The sequence below is a fragment of the Eucyclogobius newberryi genome, unplaced genomic scaffold (assembly GCF_026437365.1).
Source record: "Eucyclogobius newberryi isolate DKJ021-1_F unplaced genomic scaffold, fEucNew1.0.hap1 SCAF_33, whole genome shotgun sequence".
Lineage (NCBI taxonomy): Eukaryota > Metazoa > Chordata > Actinopteri > Gobiiformes > Gobiidae > Eucyclogobius > Eucyclogobius newberryi.
Window position 1 is genome coordinate 394,952 of NW_027315979.1, and position 27,835 is coordinate 422,786.

General features: G+C 42.7%; 2 protein-coding genes and 1 pseudogene across 2 annotated transcripts; 2 read left to right on the forward strand and 1 right to left on the reverse strand.

Moving 5' to 3' along the window:
• Positions 1 to 487: 487 nt before the first annotated feature.
• nek4 (NIMA-related kinase 4) lies at positions 488 to 24,723 on the forward strand. Its single transcript, XM_072461873.1, has 17 exons — positions 488 to 610; positions 1,850 to 2,116; positions 4,809 to 5,006; positions 8,166 to 8,273; positions 8,740 to 8,894; positions 9,842 to 9,980; positions 20,052 to 20,582; positions 20,943 to 21,008; positions 21,122 to 21,172; positions 21,452 to 21,577; positions 21,770 to 21,796; positions 21,849 to 21,915; positions 22,585 to 22,691; positions 23,065 to 23,144; positions 23,215 to 23,408; positions 23,634 to 23,770; positions 24,332 to 24,723. The coding sequence occupies exons 1-17, from the start codon at positions 521 to 523 to the stop codon at positions 24,428 to 24,430; spliced, it is 2,442 nt and encodes an 813-aa protein (XP_072317974.1). The 5' UTR covers positions 488 to 520; the 3' UTR covers positions 24,431 to 24,723.
• An 83-nt stretch (positions 24,724 to 24,806) lies between these two features.
• LOC140375595 (signal peptidase complex subunit 1-like) lies at positions 24,807 to 25,944 on the reverse strand. The gene is made up of 4 exons (XM_072461872.1): positions 25,803 to 25,944; positions 25,178 to 25,237; positions 25,029 to 25,115; positions 24,807 to 24,949 (listed from the first exon to the last, which is right to left on the reverse strand). The coding sequence occupies exons 1-4, from the start codon at positions 25,836 to 25,838 to the stop codon at positions 24,824 to 24,826; spliced, it is 309 nt and encodes a 102-aa protein (XP_072317973.1). The 5' UTR covers positions 25,839 to 25,944; the 3' UTR covers positions 24,807 to 24,823.
• Positions 25,945 to 27,321: 1,377 nt separating this feature from the next.
• Positions 27,322 to 27,430, forward strand: LOC140375611 (5S ribosomal RNA; annotated as a pseudogene).
• The last annotated feature ends 405 nt before the right edge of the window (positions 27,431 to 27,835 follow it).

Sequence of the window (27,835 nt, forward strand, 5' to 3'; positions counted from 1 at the left end):
GTTATGAGTGTATGATCTAGCGCTCATGACAGTTATGAGTGTATGATTTAGCGCTCATGACAGTTATGAGTGTATGATCTAGCGCTCATGACAGTTATGAGTGTATGATTTAGCGCTCATGACAGTTATGAGTGTATGATCTAGCGCTCATGACAGTTATGAGTGTATGATCTAGCGCTCATGACAGTTATGAGTGTATGATTTAGCGCTCATGACAGTTATGAGTGTATGATCTAGCGCTCATGACAGTTATGAGTGTAATCCTGATATGTTCTCCCGCCTGTAGATGTCGCTGTGGTTATCGCCGCTCTTTGCGCCGTTGCCCTGGAACTGCCGTTGCCTAGTGACGACAAACTCCGCACGCTGCACTTCCGGGGTCTTTTCAAACACTGTCCAGCGCCACGGAGCCAACTTCAACGCACAAATCCACTCTTTTTACCACGTTTTCCTGTCCAAAGATGAGAAAAAAAGTCTCTAAAATGTTTAGTTTTCCAGAACTTTTCTGCTTCATGGAAGAAGAATGATGGATAATTACGTTTTCGTGAAGGTGGTGGGCAGAGGGAGCTACGGAGAAGTCCATCTGGTCAAGCGCAAAACGGACAGAAAACAGGTGAGAAAAGTGCTTTCATATGACCTTTGACCTCATCTGGAGGTTATGTAGATGCATTTGTACTTAAGTGTTGTTCTGGAGCAGAGATGCTAGTTTGACTTGTGTGTATAGTTCAAACAAAGTGACTGCGTTGTTCTGTGTGAAGATGAATCCACTTTCACGTGTTTAACAGGATCTGACATTATAATAAACATATGCGAGACGGGGAAAAACACTTCGTAGACATTGGACCCTAACCCTTCAAATGTTCTTTTGCGCTGATCTGGTTTTATGTTCTAAAGAACCCAAACAATAATAAAATGAATAATGGAAATAAAAAGGATCAGATTTGATTAGGATCAGATTAGTCTTGCTGTGATTATTCATTGTGTTTGGCATCTGGCTCTGTGGTTGATCTAAGTAAAGCCTGCACTGTTATAGTAGTATATAATAAAGTATAGTCAAAGGTCACATTGAAGTAAGAAAACAACTGTGGTACAGAACAAGAAAATCAATCAAGTTTATTTCAAAGCCATGAGATGAAAATTGCTGTTATCATTGTATAAAGCACAATGTAATTTATATCTGTGATACAAACTTCTGTAATATGTCTTATAGTAGTATATATATAATATATATTTAGGCCTGTCACAAGCTGTAACAACACTTTTTGGACTCAATATTTATTATGTCATTCTATTGTATTATAATATAATTATTATACCTTTTTCCATAAGTTGGGACAGTTTGGTTGTGTTTTGGTCAGTTAGATCGATTCCGAGGGGATCAAATAAGCTGCTAATTACAATATTAAATAAGGACTAAATTATTTCATTCTACTATTTATTTATGTATTGCAGCTCTTTTAAAAAATAGAAACAATTATAAAAATACTTTACCGGAATGATTGGGCTTTAGGGTTCTTATGTCTGTGGCATAAAGTAGTTGCAATATCATCATTTGTTATGATATTTTTCTGGAGCAACTCGCAATTGATTGGTTTATTCATTAAGTGATGATATGGATCATAAACAGATTCACCTGCTCAACACATGACAATTTGTAGAAAAGAGGTTTTATTGTTCATAGGGTTAGATAACTCTGTGAAAAGGTGCAACATGAAACGACAATATAATATACATATATATATATATATATATATATATATATATGTATATATATATTAAGAAAAAAGATAATAAGGCATGAATAAAACATTGCTACAAAAATACTCTGTTTAGAAGTCTTCTCTGTCTGCAGTATGTGATAAAGAAGCTGAACCTGAAGACCTCGTCCAGACGTGAGCGGCGGTCAGCGGAGCAGGAGGCTCAGCTCTTGTCTCAGCTGCGGCACCCGAACATCGTGACGTACCGGGAGTCATGGGAGGGCGACGACTGCCTTCTGTTCATCGTGATGGGCTTCTGTGAAGGTGGAGACCTTTACCACCGCCTGAAGCAGCAGAAGGGAGAGCTGCTGCCCGAGAGACAAGTGGTCGAGTGGTTTGTTCAGATCGCAATGGCTCTGCAGGTGAGTGAGCGGGAGAACACTGCAGGAGAACACTGCAGGAGAACACTGCAGGAGAACACTGCAGGAGAACACTGCAGGAGAACACTGCAGGAGAACACTGCAGGAGAACACTGCAGGAGAACACTGCAGGAGAACATGGTAGTGCAGGAGAACACTGCAGGAGAACACTGCAGGAGAACATGGTAGTGCAGGAGAACACTGCAAGAGAACGCTGCAGGAGAACACTGCAGGAGAACATGGTAGTGCAGGAGAACACTGCAGGAGAACATGGTAGTGCAGGAGAACACTGCAGGAGAACACTGCAGGAGAACGCTGCAGGAGAACGCTGCAGGAGAACGCTGCAGGAGAACGCTGCAGTAGAACGCTGCAGGAGAACACTGCAGGAGAACACTGCAGGAGAACACTGCAGGAGAACACTGCGGGAGAACGCTGCAGGAGAACACTGCAGGAGGACACTGCAGGAGAACGCTGCAGGAGAACGCTGCAGGAGAACACTGCAGGAGAACACTGCAGGAGAACACTGCAGGAGAACATGGTAGTGCAGGAGAACACTGCAGGAGAACACTGCAGGAGAACGCTGCAGGAGAACGCTGCAGGAGAACACTGCAGGAGAACACTGCAGGAGAACATGGTAGTGCAGGAGAACACTGCAGGAGAACACTGCAGGAGAACGCTGCAGGAGAACGCTGCAGGAGAACATGAGAACGCTGCAGGAGAACGCTGCAGGAGAACATGGTAGTGCAGGAGAACACTGCAGGAGAACACTGCAGGAGAACATGGTAGTGCAGGAGAACATGGTAGTGCAGGAGAACGCTGCAGGAGAACATGGTAGTGCAGGAGAACACTGCAGGAGAACATGGTAGTGCAGGAGAACACTGCAGGAGAACATGGTAGTGCAGGAGAACATGGTAGTGCAGGAGAACATGGTAGTGCAGGAGAACATGGTAGTGCAGGAGAACATGGTAGTGCAGGAGAACATGGTAGTGCAGGAGAACATGGTCCTGCAGGAGAACATGGTCCTGCAGGAGAACATGGTAGTGCAGGAGAACATGGTAGTGCAGGAGAACATGGTCGTGCAGGAGAACATGGTAATGCAGGAGAACATGGTAGTGCAGGAGAACATGGTAGTGCAGGAGAACATGGTCGTGCAGGAGAACATGGTCCTGCAGGAGAACATGGTAGTGCAGGAGAACATGGTCGTGCAGGAGAACATGGTCGTGCAGGAGAACATGGTAGTGCAGGAGAACATGGTCGTGCAGGAGAACATGGTCGTGCAGGAGAACATGGTCGTGCAGGAGAACATGGTCCTGCAGGAGAACATGGTCGTGCAGGAGAACATGGTCTTGCAGGAGAACATGGTAGTGCAGGAGAACATGGTCGTGCAGGAGAACATGGTCCTGCAGGAGAACATGGTAGTGCAGGAGAACATGGTCGTGCAGGAGAACATGGTCGTGCAGGAGAACATGGTCGTGCAGGAGAACATGGTAATGCAGGAGAACATGGTAGTGCAGGAGAACATGGTAGTGCAGGAGAACATGGTAGTGCAGGAGAACGTGGTCGTGCAGGAGAACGTGGTCGTGCAGGAGAACGTGGTCGTGCAGGAGAACGTGGTCGTGCAGGAGAACGTGGTCGTGCAGGAGAACGTGGTCGTGCAGGAGGACATGGTAGTGCAGGAGAACATGGTAGTGCAGGAGAACATGGTCGTGCAGGAGAACATGGTCGTGCAGGAGAACATGGTCGTGCAGGAGAACATGGTAATGCAGGAGAACATGGTAGTGCAGGAGAACATGGTAGTGCAGGAGAACATGGTAGTGCAGGAGAACATGGTAGTGCAGGAGAACGTGGTCGTGCAGGAAAACATGGTCGTGCAGGAGAACGTGGTCGTGCAGGAGAACGTGGTCGTGCAGGAGAACGTGGTCGTGCAGGAGAACGTGGTAGTGCAGGAGAACGTGGTCGTGCAGGAGAACATGGTAGTGCAGGAGAACATGGTAGTGCAGGAGAACGTGGTCGTGCAGGAGAACGTGGTCGTGCAGGAGAACGTGGTCGTGCAGGAGAACGTGGTCGTGCAGGAGAACGTGGTCGTGCAGGAGAACGTGGTAGTGCAGGAGAACGTGGTCGTGCAGGAGAACGTGGTCGTGCAGGAGAACGTGGTCGTGCAGGAGAACATGGTCGTGCAGGAGAACATGGTCGTGCAGGAGAACATGGTCGTGCAGGAGAACATGGTCGTGCAGTGGGCGAGGGGTCGATTCATGTATTGGCCTGGGTTTGGTTGTATATCGTTTCCATGTTCTTGTCACGTTTGCATAGATTTCCTCAGCGCACTTCAGTAAACCAACATTTTTATTGGTCAACTAATTTGTTTGACGAGATTAAAAGGGTTAATTAGGACCTGAGCAGAAAAGAGACGGCACGGAGTGAGTTAGCTGAAGATTTGGGAATGAATTGTGAATTAATTCTGCCTTTTTAGACACAAGTTGGTGTAATCCCACATTAGTGTGCCAATGTAGAAAAAGGCATTCGAAGGTCGTCATAAAAATGAATAAATAACATAAAACCCAATGATATGAATCAAGGTAGAACCAAATGTTTTTAAGAGTCCAAGTCATGTAACAGTTAGTGCCATGAATATATTGACATGACGTGATTCTTTTCTGTCATTGCCACATATTGTTTACATGTGTTTTTATTCCAGTATCTTCATGAGAGAAACGTCCTCCATCGAGACCTGAAAACCCAGAACATATTTTTAACAAAGACAAACATAATAAAAGTGGGAGATCTGGGCATCGCGAGGGTTTTGGAGAATCAGAACGACATGGCCAGCACTCTGATCGGGACGCCGTATTACATGAGCCCCGAGCTCTTCTCCAACAAACCATACAACCACAAGGTACAAGATCTACCACTGACCACAAGGTACAAGCTCCAACACTGACCACAATGTACAAGATCTACCACTGACCACAAGGTACAAGCTCCAACACTGACCACAAGGTAGAAGATCTACCACTGAACACAAGGGACAAGCTCCAACACTGACCACAAGGTACAAGATCTACCACTGACCACAAGGTACAAGATCTAACACTGACCACAAGGTACAAGATCTACCACTGACCACAAGGTACAAGATCTAACACTGACCACAAGGTACAAGATCTAACACTGACCACAAGGTACAAGATCTACCACTGACCACAAGGTACAAGTTCTACCACTGACCACAAGGTACAAGTTCTACCACTGACCACAAGGTACAAGATCTACCACTGACCACAAGGTACAAGATCTACCACTGACCACAAGGTACAAGCTCCAACACTGACCACAAGGTACAAGCTCCAACACTGACCACAAGGTAGAAGATCTACCACTGAACACAAGGGACAAGCTCCAACACTGACCACAAGGTACAAGATCTACCACTGACCACAAGGTACAAGATCTAACACTGACCACAAGGTACAAGATCTAACACTGACCACAAGGTACAAGATCTACCACTGACCACAAGGTACAAGATCTAACACTGACCACAAGGTACAAGATCTAACACTGACCACAAGGTACAAGATCTACCACTGACCACAAGGTACAAGCTCCAACACTGACCACAAGGTACAAGTTCTACCACTGACCACAAGGTACAAGTTCTACCACTGACCACAAGGTACAAGATCTACCACTGACCACAAGGTACAAGATCTACCACTGACCACAAGGTACAAGCTCCAACACTGACCACAAGGTACAAGCTCCAACACTGACCACAATGTACAAGATCTACCACTGACCACAAGGTACAAGATCTAACACTGACCACAAGGTACAAGATCTACCACTGACCACAAGGTACAAGATCTACCACTGACCACAAGGTACAAGATCTACCACTGACCACAAGGTACAAGATCTAACACTGACCACAAGGTACAAGCTCCAACACTGACCACAAGGTACAAGATCTAACACTGACCACAAGGTACAAGCTCTAACACTGACCACCTGGTACAAGCCCCAACACTGACCACAAGGTACAAGCTCCAACACTGACCACAAGGTACAAGCTCCAACACTGACCACAAGGAGCTGGTCTGACATGTGTTGCAAGATGTATCATAATCTAATCAAAATCTCAGTTTTATTCCACATGAACATTTTTGTTTTCGCAAAGTAATTTTTTCCTACGTCTAATTTCTTCCCCACATAATGTTGTAAAAGCTCAGAAAAGTGTTAATAATCTAATATTTAAGAAACTGTTGGACATCTGTCTGAACACCACTTACTTTCAATTCCGGGAACAATTTTACAGACAGATTCATGGCTGTGCCATGGGCTCGCCCGTCTCTCCCATAGTGGCCAACCTGTACATGGAGCACTTTGAGAAGAAGGCACTGGCCTCATTCTCAGGCATAGCCCCAAAACTGTGGCTCCGCTATGTCGATGATACTTTTGTAACAATCAAGAAACAAGAGCTGGAAACCTTCTCTGATCACATCAATGCTGTGGACCCACATATCAGGTTTACAAGAGAAGACGCTAAGGAGAATCGCTTGGCCTTTCTTGATTGTTCCACGATCAGAGGAGAGGACGGGAAACTCCAAATAGAAGTTTATAGGAAACCTACACACACGGACCAGTATCTACTCTTTGGTTCCAACCACCCACTACAGCACATGCTGGGGGTGATCAGAACCTTACAACACAGAGCTCAAGGTGTGTCCACCAGCTCAGAGGGCAAGAGGTGTCCACCAGCTCAGAGGACAAGAGGTGTCCACCAGCTCAGAGGACAAGAAGAAAGAGGAAAAACATGTCCGAAATGCCCTCTCAGCCTGTGGTTACCCCGCTTGGGCCCTCAACAGAGTGAAGAGAACCAAGAAGCAGGACAAAAGGGAAACTGAACAGAGAAGGAAGGGTGTTTCTATCCCTTATGTCTCTGGCCTGTCGGAAAAACTGCAGAGAATTTTTAGACAACACGAAGTCCCTGTTTATTTTAAACCAGGAAACACTTTAAGACAAAAACTGGTTCACCCTAAGGACAAGTTGCCGACTCAAAAACAGAGCAATGTAGTTTATTCGATCCAATGCAGTGAAGAAAGCTGTAAAGAACGGTACATAGGTGAGACAAAACAGCCTCTACACAAGAGGCTTTATCAGCACAGAAGAAATACAAGTTCAGGACCTCAGAGTGCCGTGCATCTCCATCTTGAAGCCTCTAATCACTCGTTTGAAGACGGTGAGGTGAAGGTTTTAAGCAGGAGAAAAGATGGTTTGAAAGAGGAGTCAAGGAAGCTATTTTTGTTAAAAAAGAAAGACCTTCTTTAAACAGAAATGGAGGGCTAAGGTTTAATCTTCCTGTTATTTATAATGGGTTACTGAACCCCTGGAGAGGTAGAGGACCAGGACATTTAGATGCTAATCAGGTACTCAGGGTGGTTGAGCCAGGGTCTCACAAAGACAAAGAGGATTCTAATAGCCCATTAAGATTCTGAATAGGCTCGGTAGATACAAGGGGGGAGTTTCTGTTGAAACAAACAACTCTTTCTACTTCAGTAAGGCTCCGCCCAATGGGTGGGTCTTACCACTGAACAGTATTAATATCGGAGTTCTCGATCTAAATTCTTTTATTGACAATGACTCTTGGATGAGAGTCGAAACGTCTATTTTTTCAAACTGAGTCCAGATGACTACAACTGAAGCTTTTTCTACTAATATTTAAGAAGCAAAGAATTTGAAAGGGATTAATAATAATAATAGGGTATGGGTTATTAGTAATAATTTACATAATTACTGTCCAAATGAAATGTAATTAACAACAAACATGGCATTTTCTTACATTTTTGGTACAACTTTCAATTGAAATTCAATATTGGTCCATTTCATTGTTTTATGTTGCATCGATCGCCAGGACAAGATCCTATGTTTTTGAATTTTGTCCATTGACAATGGCAATAAACTGATCCTGATCCTGATCCTGATCCTGGTTCTGGTTCTGGTTCTGGTTCTGGTTCTGGTTCTGATAGTTTGTATGATGTGTTGTTCTGGTCAGTCGGACGTGTGGGCGCTGGGCTGCTGCGTGTATGAAATGTCCACTCTGAGACACGCCTTCAACGCCAAAGACATGAACTCTCTGGTGTATCGCATCGTGGAGGGAAAGGTCAGTCATTTGTGATAAAGAGGAAAGAACGATCGTACGCTTGTTTTGCATAGTTTGTGTGTTTTCTTTTCTGTAACAGTCAGATGATATATTTGATAAAAACGGTTCTTAGATTAAAAATACTTGCAAATGGAAGGACAAGAAATAAAAAAGTCTACTTTGATTTGATTTATTGTCTTTTGGGATTTGGCTTTCACTCAATCACCGCTGACACAAGTCAATTAGGTTCATGTTCTAGTCTTTGTTTTTTTTTAGCTTTTTAGTTCTAGATTTTGGCCTCTGGGATTAAAAGACGTATTTTTGGGTTCAACTTTGATCACATTTTAAGTTTATTAATAGTAATTCTTGGTGTTTTGTGTTGCCCCAAATCACCAAAGCAAGTTCCTCTATTAGTGAATTCTGTTCATTGGCAATGGCAATAACCTTTTCTGATTGTGTGTTTGAAATGAGCCTTTCTCTGCGTCAGTTGCCGCAGATGCCGAGCCGATACGACCCTCAGCTGGGAAACTTGATCCGGAGCATGTTGAGTAAAAGAGCCGATGACAGGCCCGACGTGAAGAACATCTTGCGACAGCCCTACATCAAACACCAAATATCACTGTTCCTCCAGGCAACAAAAGAGTACGTCAATGTATATTTGAGTTATGATCAAATGAGTTTAATAACACTGAATTATTAAAGTCCTGTTGTATACATATATAATAATTGTAATCATATTTTGTTCATGGTAATTGTTATTTGGATTTTCCAGACTCTGAAACACATAGCAAAATATGCTTTTATAACCAAGGCATTATTTAATCATAATGTCAAAAAGTAATAAACTACTGGTATTTTCACCAACAATACACTTAATACATGAATATTCTCTATCTAAACTTCTTCAATCACCATTTTGCGACCTTCATTTGGTTGAAAATAATCTAAATGTACAAAAGTAATACTCGTTTCCATAGTTTGGATTTTGTCTTCTCAAAATTTAAAAAACAATCGGTCAAACCTTTTCACAGAAAATGTTGGACAATAAAGGCATATCTTATCTTATCTTATCCTAGAAGTAACTTTGACCAAAGAGCTCCCCCTGCAGCTCCCTTCAGAAAATATATTTAAAAGTTGTTTGTTTTTCCCTTTGTATCTTTATCATAAATAAGACATTTATAATATGTATAATCATATGCAATAACTTTTTACATGGCCAAATATTAATAAAAAGAGTCAGGGTTTCTCAGCTTGTATTCTGGTCGAGAGACAACAGGGGGCGATGACGGACACAAAAACACACATTAAACCATCACAGGGACTTACAAGACATTCAAAAAGGTTTTAATTCCATACACTGGTGCTTCCAAACATGATCCATCTCATATATAACATCCTCTAGTTATTTGTGTCTACATTGCATTAGTGTGGTAAGATTATTCCTGTACAACATTTTCACTCCTGCCAAATTATGATTTCTTTCAAATCAAAATGATAACACAACAAATTGTTCAGAACTGTTGTAGTTTTGGTGAAAATGCTCTCCTCTTTTCTACTTATGGATAAGTTAATGTATTTTCTGTCTTTAGAAAAACCTCCAAGTCCAAAAGGAAGGCGGCTGTTGGAGGAGATGGTGAGTCCAGTGCGTTGTCCAGTGCGTTGTCCAGTGCGTCCAAACCAAAGTGTCCCAGTCCTCAACACGAGCCGCCGCCCAGAGCCAAGCAGCTGGTAACGTCTGCCATTCTTTCATTCAACTACAATGTATAATGCCAAGTACAGTATTGTCTGGTTCGCTTGATTTTCTTCACATTTCTTGAGACGTTACGTTTCCACTGGCGTAATACATAAAATAATACATAAAAATACTACTTTATAAATAACACTTACTTCACAAAAACAATATTAGATGTTTATTTTAGCCTCTTGGAATATTTGAAGATGATGGACCTTTAAATGATTCCACACATTTGTTGGGTTCTTCTTTTTCAATTTTTTTTAACAAATATTGCACTTTGCTTTCTCTGGTCCAGGCTGGTGAAGCCTGCAAGAAATAATACAATTTTAATTATTGAGGAAAACAATATGATCTTATTCTTATAATATTCAGTAGTTAAAGGCGTAATGGATGATTTTTTGCCAATTTGAGAACTGAAACGGAAGTGCCACTCCCCCCGTGCACATGCCACTCCCCCTGTGCACATGCCACTCCCCCGTGCACATGCCGCACATGCCACTCCCCCGTGCACATGCCACTCCCCCGTGCACATGCCACTCCCCCGTGCACATGCCACTCCCCCGTGCACATGCCACTCCCCCTGTGCACATGCCACTCCCCCGTGCACATGCCGCACATGCCACTCCCCCGTGCACATGCCACTCCCCCTGTGCACATGCCACTCCCCCGTGCACATGCCACTCCCCCGTGCACATGCCACTCCCCTGTGCACATGCCACTCTCCCGTGCTCATGCCACTCCCACGTGCACACATGCCACTCCCCCGTGCACATGCCACTCCCCCGTGCTCATGCCACTCCCCCGTGCTCATGCCACTCCCCCGTGCACATGCCACTCCCCCTGTGCACATGCCACTCCCCCGTGCACATGCCGCACATGCCACTCCCCCGTGCACATGCCACTCCCCCGTGCTCATGCCACTCCCCCGTGCTCATGCCACTCCCCCGTGCACATGCCACTCCCCCTGTGCACATGCCACTCCCCCGTGCACATGCCGCACATGCCACTCCCCCGTGCACATGCCACTCCCCCGTGCACATGCCACTCCCCCTGTGCACATGCCACTCCCCCGTGCACATGCCACTCCCCCGTGCACATGCCACTCCCCCGTGCACATGCCACTCCCCTGTGCACATGCCACTCCCCCGTGCACATGCCACTCCCCCGTGCACATGCCACTCCCCCGTGCACATGCCACTCTCCCGTGCTCATGCCACTCCCACGTGCACACATGCCACTCCCCCGTGCACATGCCACTCCCCCGTGCTCATGCCACTCCCCCGTGCTCATGCCACTCCCCCGTGCTCATGCCACTCCCCCGTGCACATGCCACTCCCACGTGCACACATGCCACTCCCCCGAAACTTGTACATGCATGAGACGAGCAGAGAAATCTGTGGATAATTGTGATTCACTTTGCGTTCTTCATTAGGTATTATTTGTGTCCTCGTAGCCAGGGTAAATAAAAGGTTTCATTTACAGCAAATGGATTATAAAAAAAAAAGCATCTCTTATCATCATCATCACCCTTTCTACTTTGGGAAATGTTTCAACTGCCTTCAACAAGCACCACCAGTAGTTTTGTGACGAGACGTAACTTTAGTTTTACAGTGATGTTGTTAAATCCACATTGTAAACTTAGAGTTAGAGGGAGAAAAGAACCTTAACCGTTTGCTCTCCGACACCTCAGCATGGATCTGGAAGCCGAGAAGGAGGGGCCTATCTAAAAACCCTACCTCTATTTGGAATATATTTCCTCATATCTTTTCAAAATTTGTTGGTCTGAATTTTCGACAGGGCGTGGCGGTCGGGGACAGTGTCTCTGGCAGACCGGGGTGGTGGTCCCTCTGTTCAAGAAGGGGGACCGGAGGGTGTGTTCCAACTACAGAGGGATCACACTCCTCAGCCTCCCATAAGGTCTATTCCAGGTCCTGGAGGAGAATCTGACCCATAGAACCTCATTTCAGGAGGAGCAAGTTTAGGTCCTGGTGGTGCAACACTGGACCAGCTCTAAACTCTCCATCGGGTGCTCCAGGGCTCATGGGAGTTTGCACAGTCACATGTGCTTTGTGGATATGGAGAAAGCTTTCGACCGTGTCCCTCAGGGTGTCCTTTGGGGGGTGCTCCGGGAGTACGGGGTCCGGGGCCCTTTGCTCAGGGCTGTCCGGTCCCTGTATGACCGGAGCAGGTGCTGTGTTCACTGCAGTAAGTCAGACCTGTTCCCAGTGCATGAGGGACTCATGCACTGGGAACAGGTCATACAACGTCATACAACGTCATAAAGGCGCTGCAGTCTGCTGCAACGCTCCGCTCTTTTCTCACACTTTTTTCACACTTATTGTGCTTTATCTATTGTATTTTTGTAAATATTTTTTCTACTTGTACGATTGGGACACGCGCTGGAACCGCTTTAATTCAACTTGTTTCGACTTTGTTCGGCTGGATTATTGCGTGTTTTCGTCGCGTCGTTGTGATGTGCGCTAGCTCTGAGCCCCCCCGCGCCCCCCGGGCCCCCGCGCCCCCCGGGCGCTGGTACGTGTTTACACAAGGGAGGAACTCATGAAGCTGCGGAAAGCCGCTGTTTTCCCCGGTGATCGTTACGTTATCCCGGCGGACATTCTAAGGAAAACACTGACGAGCCAGAGAGCGGTAAGCAACTCCGGGAAAAGCAACGGCGCCACAGGAAGCCGGTTCCCGCCGTAGTCATGGGTAACGTGAGGTCCCTTCAAAATAAAATGACGGAACTAGCGAGCCTCATGCGGTCCCAGAGGATTTATAGGGACAGCAGTGTCTTGCTTTTCAGACTCAGGTCTTTTGGAGTGACAGGGCCGCTCCTGACAGGGCCGCTCCTGACAGGGCCACTCCTGACAGGGCCACTCCTGGCAGGGCCGCTCCTGACAGGGCCACTCCTGAAGACCTTCTCTGACTCTGTGGTGGCATCAGCTCCTGTAGGTGTGGTCATCACAGAGGGAGAGGAAGAAGCTGGACAAAGCTCCGTCCTGGGCTGTCCTCTGGACTCGGTGCAGGAGGTGGGGGACAGAAGGGTCCTGGCTAAACTCACATCTATGCTGGACCATGAGTGTCGCCCCCTGCAGGACACTCTGTCCCCTGCAGGACACTCTGTACACTCTGGAGAGACGCTTCAGTGACTGATCCACCCTCGCTGTGTGAAGGAGACGTTTCACACGTCTTTCCTTCTGCTGCTGTCACACTCTACAACAAACCGAAAAACAGGTTGTCAGGAGTTGTCAGATGCACAGTTATCTCATGGTCTGTTTGACCAACATCATTTGGGTGCGTCATCCAGATATTTGATGGTACAGTATCCAAAAAATGCTGTGAATCAGGATGATTTTCATATATCCTGTGGCGTGATACCTTGAGAGCTCTGGTTACATCAGATGTTTTGTCGGGTAGAATAATTCGAAAGATGTCCATTGAAGAAAACTCCTGGAATTGAGGTTGGTTCAAATGGCAAGGAGTTAGCCAATTTCACCATTGGTCCCAAGGATTTCACTGTCTGGTCTTTGGATACAGCCAAGCTCACATGAGGTGTTGTTTCAGAGCTGTCAGTGTAGTATGCCAGGATTTCTGGGGGAAGGATGACAGAAAGGGCCATTCCTTGGGGCCCACAGTACAGGCACGGATAGGTGATCCGGAAGGTCTGGTCTTGTACTTGTGACCACATTTCATTATAGACGTCATCTTCCTTGGTGGTATAATTCAGTGTGGCATGCAATGGATCATAAGGCTCTCTCATCGGGAAGAGTGTCCTGGCCCAAGATTTGTAATGTTGCCATAGTGCGGAGGCTGAGTTGCCTGAAACTGGATCAGTTAAGACTTGTAACCGGTATATGTCAGCAGGTGTTTTCAAATCTTCAATCACATCAGGAGACATATATAGAATTTGTGTTTGTCTATTTGTCTCAATCGTCCGAAGTAACTGTATTGTCTGGGATTTACTTAGCAACTTATGACCATCAGGGCAAAACACTAGGGACAATGATAGTTTGCACATTAAATCCCGTCCACACAGGGAAATGCCACAGCTTGGTAGAAACAGGAAAGAGTGTTCCACAACTTGTTCAGATAGTCTCACTGCCAATGGTACAGTGAATGGTCTTTCCTCTGGCTTTCCCACACAACCGCTAATGGACATTGTTTTGGTGGTAAGTGGATAAGGTTGTTTGATGCAAGAGACAGTGGCTCCTGAGTCCACGAGAAATTTAATTTTCTGTCCATTAACTGTGAGCACCACCATTGGTTCACTTTTCCAAGGGAGAAGTGACTTGTCCTCTTGTTGCGGGCTCCGTCAGTAGGTAAAAGGATCAACCTGTTCCTGTGCGTTCCGATATTGTGGGCCTGCATCTCCATCTCTAAGGTTCATAGCTCGTTGAGGGGGCATGGATGGTGGTAAATAATTTTGGTTTGACATGGGTTGATTTGTAATCATCAATTGTGGTCTTTGAAATTGACCAGGTTGGGTTGGGTTGGGGTCATTTGATATTGACTTCTTTGTGTTTGCCCTATGGGGCAGTCTCGAGCCCAATGTCCAAGTCCAAAGCAATTTAAGCACTGATCAGGAGTCACACTGAACCTGTTTTGTCCTCTTCCAGCTCCTGCCCCACGGCCTCTTCCACGAGGGAATGTGTCCCGTCCACGTCCTTGATTGTAGATGATTACTGAAGCAGGTGTGTTGTTTCTTGGTTCTCTGGCATATGGTACTGCCTGTGGTTGTGTCATACCGGGTTGCATTTGTCCCAGGACCATTTTAACTGCCATAGCAATTTGTTGGGCACCGTCTGACACTGGATTCTCTTCTGTTGCTACAGCCATTACCTTGGCAGACTTATTTTCTTTCTTTTTATCATTCCCATCTTCTTGGAGCTTTTTGAGTTGTAACTTGATCGTTGTCATTTCCATTTTTTCCATATCCTCATTCCGTCCCTTTCTTTCCTTTAGGTACTTAGCGACGTGATGTTGGCAATTGGCATCAAACTCCTTTTCTGTCTTGGAGTAAAGACCCACAACATCAGCCAACTGATCCTGGACCCCTTTAGGTAGTCCTTTCACCAGAGTAGAAAAGAACATGATAGTGTTGCCAGTACCAGGTTGTATGGGCTCTCCAGTTGCATCATGGAACTGTGCTTTAGCTCTTTGCTTATATGCAAAGTAGTCTTCATCATGTTTCATTTCCAGAGCCAACAGTGCGTCAGGAAGACAGGTGGGATACATTCCTTTAAGTACCTGAGTTAACTGAGCCTTTAGGGTGGCAAATGATGTGGATGCTCGAACTGGAGCTTGAATCTGTTTGGATACTTCAGAACGGATCCTGGCCGTCGTATTCTCATCTGTTGCTCTTATAAGAATTGCAGACACATCTCCCCAGCAAAGTGTTTCTCCCGCTGTATTCGTGGTTAATGCTCTGAGGAAGGCCGGCGCACCTTGTGTCAGTTCGGGCAGTTTTATCATCAGCCCTTCTAGATCTTTCAATGCGAATGGTTGGTACACTTCTTGGTTACTTGCAGTCATTCGGAGAGGTGCAATGAGAGGAGGAGCTTTTTCAGCGCTAGAAACCTCATCATCTTCTTCCTTGGTACCTTTGTCCACGGGGAGCGGGTGAAGTTCTCCACTCAGGAAAGCGTCATCGTATCCATGCTCATCCACCATTCCTGTGAATGCTCCCACCACATATTGATTTGGTGTTGACACAAATGGGTCTAAACCCGTTTTCTTCTGTTGATCCACTCCTCTTTGAATGTGGAGTTTCTGCTGTGCTTGCTGCTTACTTTTAGCTTCTATTAGCCCAGTTCCTAGGACTGTGACTGGTTCCCCCTTTCGTCCAAGCTGTTTTTCTTGTTTCCTGCGTAGCTCAGCCGCCACTTCCCGTTCCTTTTCTTCCAGTAGTCGTTGTAATCTTCTTTCTTCATCTGTGTCTGAAGCCAATCCAGGTGGTGACCATGCATTGGTGGCAAGTTGTTCTTTTTGAGCCACTGTTTGCTCGAGCATGAATTTGGAGATGTGATTTTGGCTGGAAACCAATGTTGTCAGAGCTAACACCTGTTCCTTCAAATCCTGCATCTGTCTTTGTTCTTGAATGGGTTCTGACGGGACCATAGTCAGAGTACCCGAGACTACAGCATGTTTCGTTGGCAGCAGTGGTATGGTTCTGGTTATACCTTTTATCAGAGATGAATCCATGGATGAGTACTGCCGGGGAGGAACCGCTGGAGTAGAAGTGTGGGGGGCTGGTTCTTCTTGTTCCGTTTCTGTCCTCATTTTCTTCAGTTCTGCATATGTGCTATGATGTTCGTTTCCAAGGGAGGGGCACTGCAGTTCTCCTCTGGCCAGAGGGGGGGCGTTATAGATGTGACGTCGGCCTCGTACCTCAGTCTGCTCGCTCTCTTCCTCTGTGCTAGAGCCTCCATCTTTGTTTCTGTTATTAACTCCGTAGGATGTACCCGAGCGAAGAAATCCAGGTTCAAAAGAGATGCGCTTATGTGCTTCATTTTTTTTTTTAATGTTTCCTCTTTCCTTCTCTCAGTGGCAAGATGGTACTTGGTTGATGCTCTTTTGGTTTCAATACCAGAATATTGGCCAGAAATCGTCCCTCTCTTCTGGTTTCGATGTCTTTCGCTATTTTGTATAACTTTTCTGAAAACCTTAAATTATCTTCATGCTCCTTCAATTTCTTCTCATCAATCATTTTTCCTTTCATTGTCCAACTTGGGTTTGTTTTGTAATGGATCACCTTGCCTTTATGATATTCCATAATACGACTCCATTGTTCTTCTGTGGGAGCCACTGCTTCATTACCAAAACGAATCAATCTTTCCTCCGCATATTTTTTTAAAAGATTCTTCATTTGTGTAGTCTGCTTTTTTGCTTCCTTCAGGTGTTGTTCATTTGTGTGGATTGTCTTTTCGAGATCCTTTAACCTGTTCCCACCCACCTGTGCGCCGGCGAACATTTTCTATATCTCAAATATTCTCTTACATCATCACTTTTATTTCCGTGGTCAATACCATCAGTTATACATCATTTTAAAGCTTATTTTCTCAACAAAACGAATATGTCATTGATTTACATTGAATAATATGCCCCAAGAAGCAATTGCCAATAGTTTGTGAGAAAGTCTCAACTTTTACAAACGCATGTCCTGTTTGTGTTTATGACGGACGAAACGGCTTTAATTCTGTTCATCCTTGTACTCAGTCTGTCCGTAAGGAATCATTGAAAAACAATATCCACTTGTATTTTTCCTGAAGTTTTCCCGATTTCGAGATATTGTCAAGTAAACAAACTTTTCTTCGTTTCTCGCCGGACGAGAATGCGCTTGTCCGGCGCATTTCTCCGTCCATAACAAATGACCTGTTTGACCTATAAGATAATGTTTGACATCGATCTCTTCCTTAGACTGTTTCCTACAGAATGAGACCATCCACGTTCTGTCACCGGGTTTGTTTGCTACAGCCTCCGGAGGAAAAAAATTCGGCGCTTCCGAATTGCGCGTCCATCTTTGTTTTTAGCCCTTAGCTTCTGCTAACAGGCACGCAGGAGACTTTGAGTGACATATTATTCTAGCCAATCAGGAGACCTTTTTCCTGATAGGCGGGACAAAGGGTTTATTTACACAGAATTCTCCCTGTTCTCGTGCGTAAGGCTCCGGGAAGGCTGTAAAGAGCCAGATTTCTCGGCAGGATTTTGCGCATAACGTTTTCTGAGTTTATTAGCCTTTTGGACGTGCATTTTGTTAGATATATGTATTATTATACCAATACAAAAATAAAATAAAAATATTATAATTTTTTATTTTTTTTTTAACCTCTATATGGGAAATTTACACATTTTCACATATTTTTTTTTTAGCGGTTATAATTGGAATTAGTGGCCTACAAAACATCAAAATGTATGTTTTATGATCATAGAGGTGCTAAAATTGTAATAAAACAGTTTGGCACAGTTGGCACATATTTGGATCACTTGTTCCGAATATACTTTTTGATACAAAAAGGTCAACAGCACCAAAATGCCTGTTCCTAGAGATCTGAAACTTTACACAGTTGTTGTCAACAAGATAAACATAATGTACAGTGAACAGCATATGCACACAATGAAATATGTCATGCTCAGGACCATTACAAATTAACAATATTCAGGCGAGACTAAAAAAGGATGTTTTGTTTATGTTTGGGCCTCTGTAGTGTAAGTTCTGAAGCCCTGACAGTGTGACATGTGCACATCTGCAGAAACTAGAAGGCCTAAGCTTTCTAATGATGCATCACACTTGCATGTGGAACATAAGATCCTCTTTTAATAAGCAATGCCATTTGGGTATGTCCAACCATTGTGCACAGGGCGAAAATAGGTGGGTGGTAACAGGTTAAAAAAAATCATTCATTTTGAATGGAATATGGTCCATTTTTCCTTCCTTCTTCTTTTTTTTTCCTTTTTTTTAAAAACTTATTTCCTTTGTACTGCTATCAATAATGAAAAGCGTGGCAGTGACACAACACTACAATAAAACTACCAACAACAATAATAAAATTGACTAACTTAAAAAAATAAAATAAAAATAAAAGTGATCCAAATAATTACCTACAAAATAAAAAAATAAAACAGAATAAGAGTGAGAATACAAATACAATTAGAAATCAAATAATTAACTACAAAAATGAACAAGAGTGATCAAATAACTAACTATAAATAAAAAATAAAAATAAGAGTGAGAATACAAATAGAGTTAGAACTCAAATAACTAACTACAAAAATGAATAAGAGTGATCAAATAACTAACTACAAAATAAAAAAAATAAAAAGAATGAGAGTGAGAATACAAATATAATTAAAAATCAAATAACTAACTACAAAAATGAATAAGAGTAATCAAGTAACTAACTACAAATAAAATAAAAAAGAATAAGAGTGAGAATACAAATAGAATTAGAAATCAAACACAAATTTAAAACACAGAAAGAGCAAAATGAAAAACAAAAGCAAACAAACCAAAGAATAAACCAAAAGGTACCACAAAATTGACCAACTAACTTAACTAATAATATTTTATTATTTTCCGGAGTCCCACTCCTTTTTAAGTCAGTCCAACTGATTATAGTACTTTTACATGTCCCACGTGTTTCGGAGTCCCACTCCCTTAAAGTCAGTCCAACTGACTATCCAAAACTACTGAGCTAAATTCCCCTACTCTCATACTTAACGGCAATGTGACAAATTCAGGTCAAGTTTTGGCAAACTTCAACAACCCACTTTAGCATTTTCGATGTGCAGAATTTCGTATTGAATACAAGAGGTTTCTGCTTACCTTTTTGCTAAGTGGGCCGGTCACAATTGTGGAAGGAAAGGGTCGGGGGAAGGGTCGGTCAAATGCCCTCTCTCGGCTCTGCTCTGGCTCCTCTCCGAGTTCCCAGCTGGACCGTTACTGGACGCTATGCGTCGTCAGCCGGCATCCAGAAGGGAGAAGAGAATCCGTAGAGCACCACGATTCAGATGTTTCCTTTCCAAGCACGATGAGCTGCCCGCATCCTCCACCAATTCTGTCGAAGTTTAGTCTATACAGACTGTGGGAGGCGAGGATCGTTCTCAAGTTCTTTATTTGATGAAAACATGGAAAAACAGGCAAAACAGTAGCGTGTTGTTCGTCTTGCAGCTGAGATTCGACCCGTTACAACAATGAAATTTCCCCATGTGTGGACAATAAAGGAATATCTTATCTTATCTTACACACGCGCACACGCACACACACACACACACACAAACAAACACGCAAACACGCAAACACGCACACACGCACACACGCAAACACGCACACAAACACGCACACACACAAACACACAAACGCACACACACAAACACACACAAACACGCACACAAACACGCACACACACAAACACACAAACGCACACACACAAACACACACAAACACGCACACACACAAACACACAAACACGCACACACGCACACACACAAACACACAAACACACACTCATAATGTGATCTTGATTATCGTTTGTTGACATATTTTCAACGACACTTTTCTCTCTCAGCCGGAGAAACTTCATCCGCCTAAATCTCAAAACGGCGTTGGAGATCTCGCTCCAAAACGAATGACTCCTCCTCCCAAACCACCGCCTCCTGCTTTCCCCCTAAAAGACCAGAACGACAACGTGGCAACGATTAGCAACATCGACATCGACATGCCGTTACAACACTACACACCTCAGGATAAAAGAACCTGTTCTCCATCACATCATCAAAACACTGAACCTACAACTAAACATGTCCAGAAAGAATGTGAAAACAAGAAGAAAATTCAAAAACCCGTAACGAGTACAATCAGTGAATCTCTAGACGTTTATCCAAAAACAACCCAAAATCCAGGTGATACATTTGTATTATTGGGCGACAAACCTGCTGTAAATGACAGGTTAGATACGATGGAGCTGTTGAGAGAAGCTGGCATCATGGACTTCAACATGGACGGGGAGAAAGATGAGGTTTTATGTGCGACTGGTCCAGAGAAGAGGCAAGAAAACAAGTATTTAGTAGTAAATCTGGAATCTGGTTGTAAAGAGGAGGTCAAAGGTGACACCGTGATGCTGCTGAAGGCGTGTAAAGAGGAGGTCAAAGGTGACACCGTGATGCTGCTGAAGGCGTGTAAAGAGGAGGTCAAAGGTGACACCGTGATGCTGCTGAAGGCGTGTAAAGAGGAGGTCAAAGGTGACACCGTGATGCTGCTGAAGGCGTGTAAAGAGGAGGTCAAAGGTGACACTGTGATGCTGCTGAAGGCGTGTAAAGAGGAGGTCAAAGGTGACACCGTGATGCTGCTGAAGGCGTGTAAAGAGGAGGTCAAAGGTGACACTGTGATGCTGCTGAAGGCGTGTAAAGAGGAGGTCAAAGGTGACACTGTGATGCTGCTGAAGGCGTGTAAAGAGGAGGTCAAAGGTGACACTGTGATGCTGCTGAACGGCGCTGAAAAGGACAAACAGTGCCCAGAATTGCAGGCAAGTGCTCATTGACTTTGGTATGATAATGACTTAACTTTAATTTTTCAACAACAATATGAAAGAGTAATATTGTTTGGGTACAATATTTGTTGTGTGTCGTTATGTTTCAGACGAGTCTGGACTCCACAGAAAAGCTGTTGGAGGCGGAGCCTCTTGTTCAGGTGAGTCATTGTGTTTATATAGAACAATGTAGCAAAACAGAATCTGAACCAGAAAAAGTTTTACTGCCATTGAACAAAGTTCACAAACATAAGAACTTTCGGCGTTAGGTGCAACATAAAACAATGAATCAAATCAATACAATAATAATCATAGAATATAGCCGCAAGCGGCAATGATCGGCCCTCACCACGCTGCCGCCACGCCGCATATATATATATCTATATATATATAGATATATGTATATATGTATAGATATATATGTTTCTCTTTGGCTTCAGGCCCGTGCTTCCAGACCTCTGCCTGTTCCTCCAGTCCAGTCGACACTTCAGCACAAAAAGAAGAGACGCACAGACGCAGAGAAAAAGTCTATTGTACCAGCGCCGACCTGTGTGAGTGACAGCAGAGCCACGCCTCCACTGCATGTGAGTGAGAGCAGAGCCACGCCTCCACTGCATGTGAGTGAGAGCAGAGCCACGCCTCCACTGCATGTGAGTGAGAGCAGAGCCACGCCTCCACTGCATGTGAGTGAGAGCAGAGCCACGCCTCCACTGCATGTGAGTGAGAGCAGAGCCACGCCTCCACTGCATGTGAGTGAGCGCAGAGCCACGCCTCCACTGCAGCAGGTCAGAAGCTGCACCTGTCACATGTGTGAGTTTTGGTGCTTGTGTTTGGCAGGTTCGTCCTCTGACGGCGCGTGAGCGGCGGCGGCTGAGGCAGTCGCAGGAAGGAGCTGTTCACTCAGGTATTTCATCTATTTCATACATCTATTATGTATTCATGTAACCTTGAAACATTTGGATACATTTTGACACAATCATTTCAGTTATATTAAAACAAATTCCTACCTTTTTTGATAAACAAAATAATTAATTCAAAATAAAAACTTAAAAGACTAAATCAAAGCTACATTAGAGTGAAGAAGGAAAAAGATGAATGAAAATCAGACTTTTCTACATCTTCATTTTAATTCTGTTTCAAGCAATATATTTAGTTTGTTGCGACATTGATACTTTTACAATATCTTGGTAAAGTAAACACACTGTGCACCTTTCATTAGAATCCCAAACATGTGACCATGTGACCAAATGTTAAGCGTATTTACAATTATTAAAAAACAATACGACTTATATAAGTCCATGTTCTACTTGCTCAGAGAGGGCGAGTTCATTAAAATTAAAATTATTTAAGCAATATTATATCTTATTCTTTATAAAAACCTGCTAATCCTGTAGTTTGAAAATGTATGAGATTCTTGTTTTAGTTGAATAGATCATAGTTCAGTCTTCTCAGATATAAAGGCTCCTGTGTGTGAAGAAATGTGCTCTGGGACCTGAATCCAATCATGAAAGGTTTCACCCAGAGTCATTTCCACATGGTGTTTAGATCATTTTTCTTGTGCTTATTATTCCAGTTCTAAATCCAGTGAGAAGGTCGTCTTATGATGTGACTTCCTCCAAACCTGAGAGCGTCAGTGCTCAAGTATCTCGCTCTGTGTCTGTCACAGAGAGAACTCACAAGGTAATGTTACCCTCAAATAATATCAATATCACTCAAGAACAAAATACGATTCAAAATATTAAAGGTAATATGCGCTGCTGAATCTGTGTTTCTGTCATAACCGGTTTTAATTTAGGATTGAGCAGCTTAAAGTGAAGAGCTCATTAGTCTTAAGAATCAACATACTAAAGTGTAACATAAACCACTTTGTCATAATGTGTCACTTAAGCCAGGATTAAAAAAGAAATCATCATTTGAGTATTTTTCATGTTTACTTTATATCTGAGGACACAGATAACAGATGGAAATAGTGTTTATTCAATATTTAAGCTGGGCTCAAAATCAGGACCATACAATTATGAGGGAAAACTAAACTTGTACGTTTTTTTTTCAGTTGCAGGAAAAGTCAGATGAGGAAGATTTTAGTTCATCTACGAGTTCAACCGAGTGCTCAGTGGGAGGCAGCAAAGAGAGGTCAGTGTCAAATGTAACAAGATTTCAATACATTAAATCTAAATCTACTTTTGTCTGCACATCTCATCAGGAGAGCAGAGTCCAGCGACATGCAGGACCTGGTTCAGATGATGACGCAGACTCTAAAGATGTCCGCCGCAGACGCAGAAGGGTCAGGTGACCTCCAGGAGTTCAGGCTGAACAGAAAGTACAGGGACACTCTGCTGCTGCACGGCAAAAGCCCACAGGAGCCCAAAGACCTGTCCCTCAGCAACATCCACATGGGTGAGGAACATGTGAAACTGCAGTGAATCGTAGAGGCTTATGTAACCGGGCAATTTACTGTTTTTGAAAGAGAATAACAGAAAATCCACATATGTTGAACTGTTAAATGTACATTTGCAGTAACAGAAGTGGCACTTTGTTTGTTTCATGTGGATAATCTCAGAATTCTGACTCTGCACCTACATTTTAAATGGCTGACATTAGCTTTGATCATGTGTTTTCAAGGATCCACGTCAGGTCCAGCCAAAGTGAGACGAGCCGTGGAGCAGCTGAGGACCGATGTGCTGAAGGGACTCGGGATCAAACTCCTGGACCGAGTGATGGAGGTCATGGAGGAGGACGAGGACGAGGACAAACGAGAGGTACACATACAAGAGACCCTAGCCCTACATGCGATCCACAACTTAATCTGCATTTTAAAATAGAAAACTGTAAATCTGAGTCTTTGGTGAGTTTTTATTCCAAAAATAAAATGTACATTTAGTTTCTTAAACCTTTTTTTTAAAGTTCAACACTAATATTATATAACTCATAAGATATAGATGTATGTGAAGTTTATTTCTGAAACGGAAAAGCTATTGAGATATGTTGCTGCTGTTTATTTCAGGTTTCCTATTTTAACTCATAAATCTGTTTTATCCATATTACTGTGGTCATCAGTTCATACAAATACTTAGTTGAAAGGTAGCCATTCCTGTAATCATCATTAATATATACAATTACAAAACAGAATCATAATGTTTTTAAATTCCAATAAAGACTTTTCTTTTAAATTAACTCTCACCCAATGATTTTTAATGATTAATTTGTGATAAAACGGGTTAGGGTTAGCCAGCCCTTCTCCTGAGTGTTGTTGCTTTAGTATGGTTACAGTATAGTATAGATATCTATAGATGACAGCGTTGTTCCTTTGTCACTCTCAGGTGCGACTCCGGGAGCACATGGGGGATGAAAAGTACCAGGCCTACGCTGTGATGGTCCGTCAGCTCAAGTTCTTTGAAGATATGGCCCTCAAAGTTTAAAACTCATTACAGTTCACACCATTTAATAAGGAAATGTTCATTTTTCTGTGCCATTTTGTGTATCACTATAAACTCTGCACCACGTTATATTTTGTAATACTTTGTAAATAATTGTATATTTTTAAGAACCTTTTTGTATCCATGCAAACTCTGCTCTGCTTTAGTGTTGTACTTTAAGCACGTAACACAGTTTATGTAAGATATTTTCAAGCTCTTTATATGGAGAAGAAAAGTATAAATTGTTTAGAAAATGTATAGTATTTGTTCCTTTCAATCAAAGTAAAAAATGCCCACTTTAATTTAAACATTGTAACAGTGAATTACAACAAATGTTTCAAACTGATATTGCATTTTCTATATAAAAAGAGGGTCAACATGAAGATGAGGTTTAGTTTATTTGTGTTTCTTCTTTTTGATATTCTCTTGAGGTTTTTGGCTTGGTTCACTGCTCGTTTCCGGGACACTGGGCTGCCAGGCCAAAGGACTCTTTCTGTACATCGGCCATGGGGGGAGTGTGAGCTAAAATGAGAAAGATGCATGTGTTTTAATCATAAATACAACGTAGAGCAGCACCATTAGAAGACTAGAATTAACTTACCACACAAGACACAGCAAAACCAGCTAACACAACGTACACTGTCCACCCAAACTGCTCCACCGTCCAACCATACAGAAATCCAATTGCCTAAAAATGAACAAGATTGAATTCCGATGAAACAAGTGAAGAAAATGAACTAAAAGTCTTACCGCTGAAACTAGAATAATTCCTTGGAAAATCTGTTCGGCCAGCTTCTGACCCTTATAATCCTGTAATACAAATAGACAAATATTATTGTGTATGTCAGGATATCAAATTACAATCTAATACCATTTACCCTTGATCTTCCTTGTTATCAACTGTTAATGCACAATGTTCAAAATGAGAGAGTTGGGCCCTCACTTTTATATTACACTGACCATTTCAAAACCTAGACTGAGCCATAAGTATTTGCTCATTCATATTCATCATAAATACACTAAATACTAATTATTTTCTTCAGCTGATGACATATAGTAGAAGTAGAAACCCAAATTTGATGAATCGTAGATAATGAAAATAATTACAAGGATCTAAATGCTCAGTAAAACTTTAAACTCCCTCTTGACCCGGAAATGTAACAAATATGTCGTGAGCGTCCAAAACGCTTAGCTATTGCCATATGATGAGGCCCCTAAAGCTTTCGTATTGGTTTAGAATACACCGAGAACAGTTGTAAAACAAACTATTTGATCTTGATGTTTGTTTTTTTAGATTAGCTTTGAAGCAGCTGTGACTTCAGCAAAGCACATTTATCATCCTCGTTTGCTGTTAGCACCAGCTTCAAACCCTTACCATATGAGTCGGGATGGATTTAAATATGGATAACATCTTCTCTCCCTTCAATTAAGAATACGTCCACGGCAAAAAAATATTGAATTTGACCAAAAAGAAAGCACACATCCAGATACGTAGCGTTGTGAACGTGTCTTCTTCTGGTTTTCTCAAAGGCCCAAAGCTTTGATAATCTATAATAACCTGGATACAACACGAGCTTAGCTAACGACCAGTCGTTGTCATCCATTTTGTTAACCGTCAGCAAAGGTGTCTTAAATAACGCCAGTAAATAATCTCACAAATTTCTTAAATTTCTAGAAATTTAAGAAGTTTGTGAGATTATTTAGGGTTTAATAAAGAGAATTCTCTTTATTAAAAAACCTACATATTCAAAATTCACGTTTGAGCATATTTACATTGAAATATTTAATTATTTAAGTAGAGTTTGTCAGGAAACTTAGCTGGATCCCTTACTACAACCAACCTCGACAGCAAAGAGCAAAAGTGGCTGTGTTGAGTTCTTTGTTTGTTTGTTTGTTTTGACGAGGCAAATTGTCCTTCTTTGCTATTTCATGCGACTTAATTATGTTATTTTGTGTTTTCATTACGAAAGCTTTTATTTTACACTGCATTTTGTAATTTCATTTTTAAGATTTGAATTGTTTTTTTGGGGGGCTTTTTTATTAACTTTTAACCATGATTTTACGCTTTTATTTTATTATTTTTTGACATCGAATCTAGTAAAAAATATTCATTGTATAGAAATACGATATTTTTTTTAAATTCGATGTTAATTTTTTTTTAATTCGATGTAAAAAAAAATCGTAGACGTTAGTTTTGTATTTTTATTACAATTTGACTTAAGCGATCCAGCTGATCGTTCCCGTTGCTCCCCATGAGCGGGTTTTCCTATTTCATTCCGTATGCTTTGCTTTTTAAGAAAAAAAAATACACTTTTAAATGTTATAATATGTATGTATATTTACATTTAGCATAAAACACAGAACGCCGACAGAGCTCGGTTCATACGTTGTCCTGCACCGCCCTCTAGTGGCTAAATGTGAGCAATCGAATTAACCATCAGACAGCTCTCTCTCCCACTTTCCCACTTTCTCTCTCTCTCCCACTTTCCCACTTTCTCTCTTCCCTTCTCCCTCTCTCTCTCCTTCTCTCTTTCTACCTCCCTCTCTTTCTCCTTCTTTCTCTATTTTCACGCTGTAGTGTAAAACTCATACTTTAAAGAAGCACAACTACAGTAGGCGATAATGTAACACTTGGATACCAACTGACACCAAAGAAGTTAGTAATAAAGGAATAATATTCAGGCTAAAAGCAGGGAAATGGCCAAATGATAAAGAAAGCCCAAAAGGTGTCTTGAAACATTGACTCTTACATTTGAGCAGGGTTTTCTTTAGGTTGAAAGATTCAAGTTGACAAGAAAAGCTTGTCTGTTCCTCCTGGAAAAGCACGAGTCCCATTCCCCATCTGGAGCTGGTGAAACATGGATATAAAAGCAGTCTCCACCCTAGAGCCCTTCGCTTACGGCCATACCACCCTGAACACGCCTGATCTAGGAAGCTAAGCAGGGTCAGGCCTGGTTAGTATTTGGATGGGAGACCTTCTGGGAATACCAGGTGCTGTAAGCTTTTATCTTCTTTTGTAAAGCCTTCAACAGACAAAGAAACACAGTATGTGTGGATATTTTGAAACTAAAGTGGAACCAAAAACACAGTCAATTTGACTTTAAAATCACACATTTTTGTACAAACTGCGATTTAGAATATGGACAGCAGAGGGAGCTGTCCTGCTACTTTTGTACATTTTGAGCGAGTATTTTATGACCCAAAAATATATTCTGAAGCTTGTAAAAAAGTATGTAAAAATACCAGGTGCTGAAAACATTTTTTGAAACAATCAAGTGTAAAATAAAAATAAAAAAAGAGCATTCCCTTTAAGCGCCAAAGTCGCAGAAATGCGACTTTACTGTACAAGGAAATGTATGAAATAATAGTAGAAAATAAATCATTTCAGTCATTGTTCGGTTTGGTGCA

What these genes read in the sequence shown, in the direction of transcription:
- LOC140375595 (XM_072461872.1), bottom strand. Translation starts at nt 25,838, where the DNA reads ATGTTATCCATATTTAAATCCATCCCGACTCATATG. An exon ending in AATCCATCCCGACTCATATG is followed by an intron (nt 25,238 to 25,802) that starts GTAAGGGTTTGA and finishes TTTGTATTACAG; the next exon opens with GATTATAAGGGTCAGAAGCT. An exon ending in GAATTATTCTAGTTTCAGCG is followed by an intron (nt 25,116 to 25,177) that starts GTAAGACTTTTA and finishes GTTCATTTTTAG; the next exon opens with GCAATTGGATTTCTGTATGG.
- nek4 (XM_072461873.1), top strand. Translation starts at nt 521, where the DNA reads ATGATGGATAATTACGTTTTCGTGAAGGTGGTGGGCAGAGGGAGCTAC. An exon ending in ATCGCATCGTGGAGGGAAAG is followed by an intron (nt 8,274 to 8,739) that starts GTCAGTCATTTG and finishes TCTCTGCGTCAG; the next exon opens with TTGCCGCAGATGCCGAGCCG. An exon ending in CCTGTGTGAGTGACAGCAGA is followed by an intron (nt 21,578 to 21,769) that starts GCCACGCCTCCA and finishes CATGTGAGTGAG; the next exon opens with CGCAGAGCCACGCCTCCACT.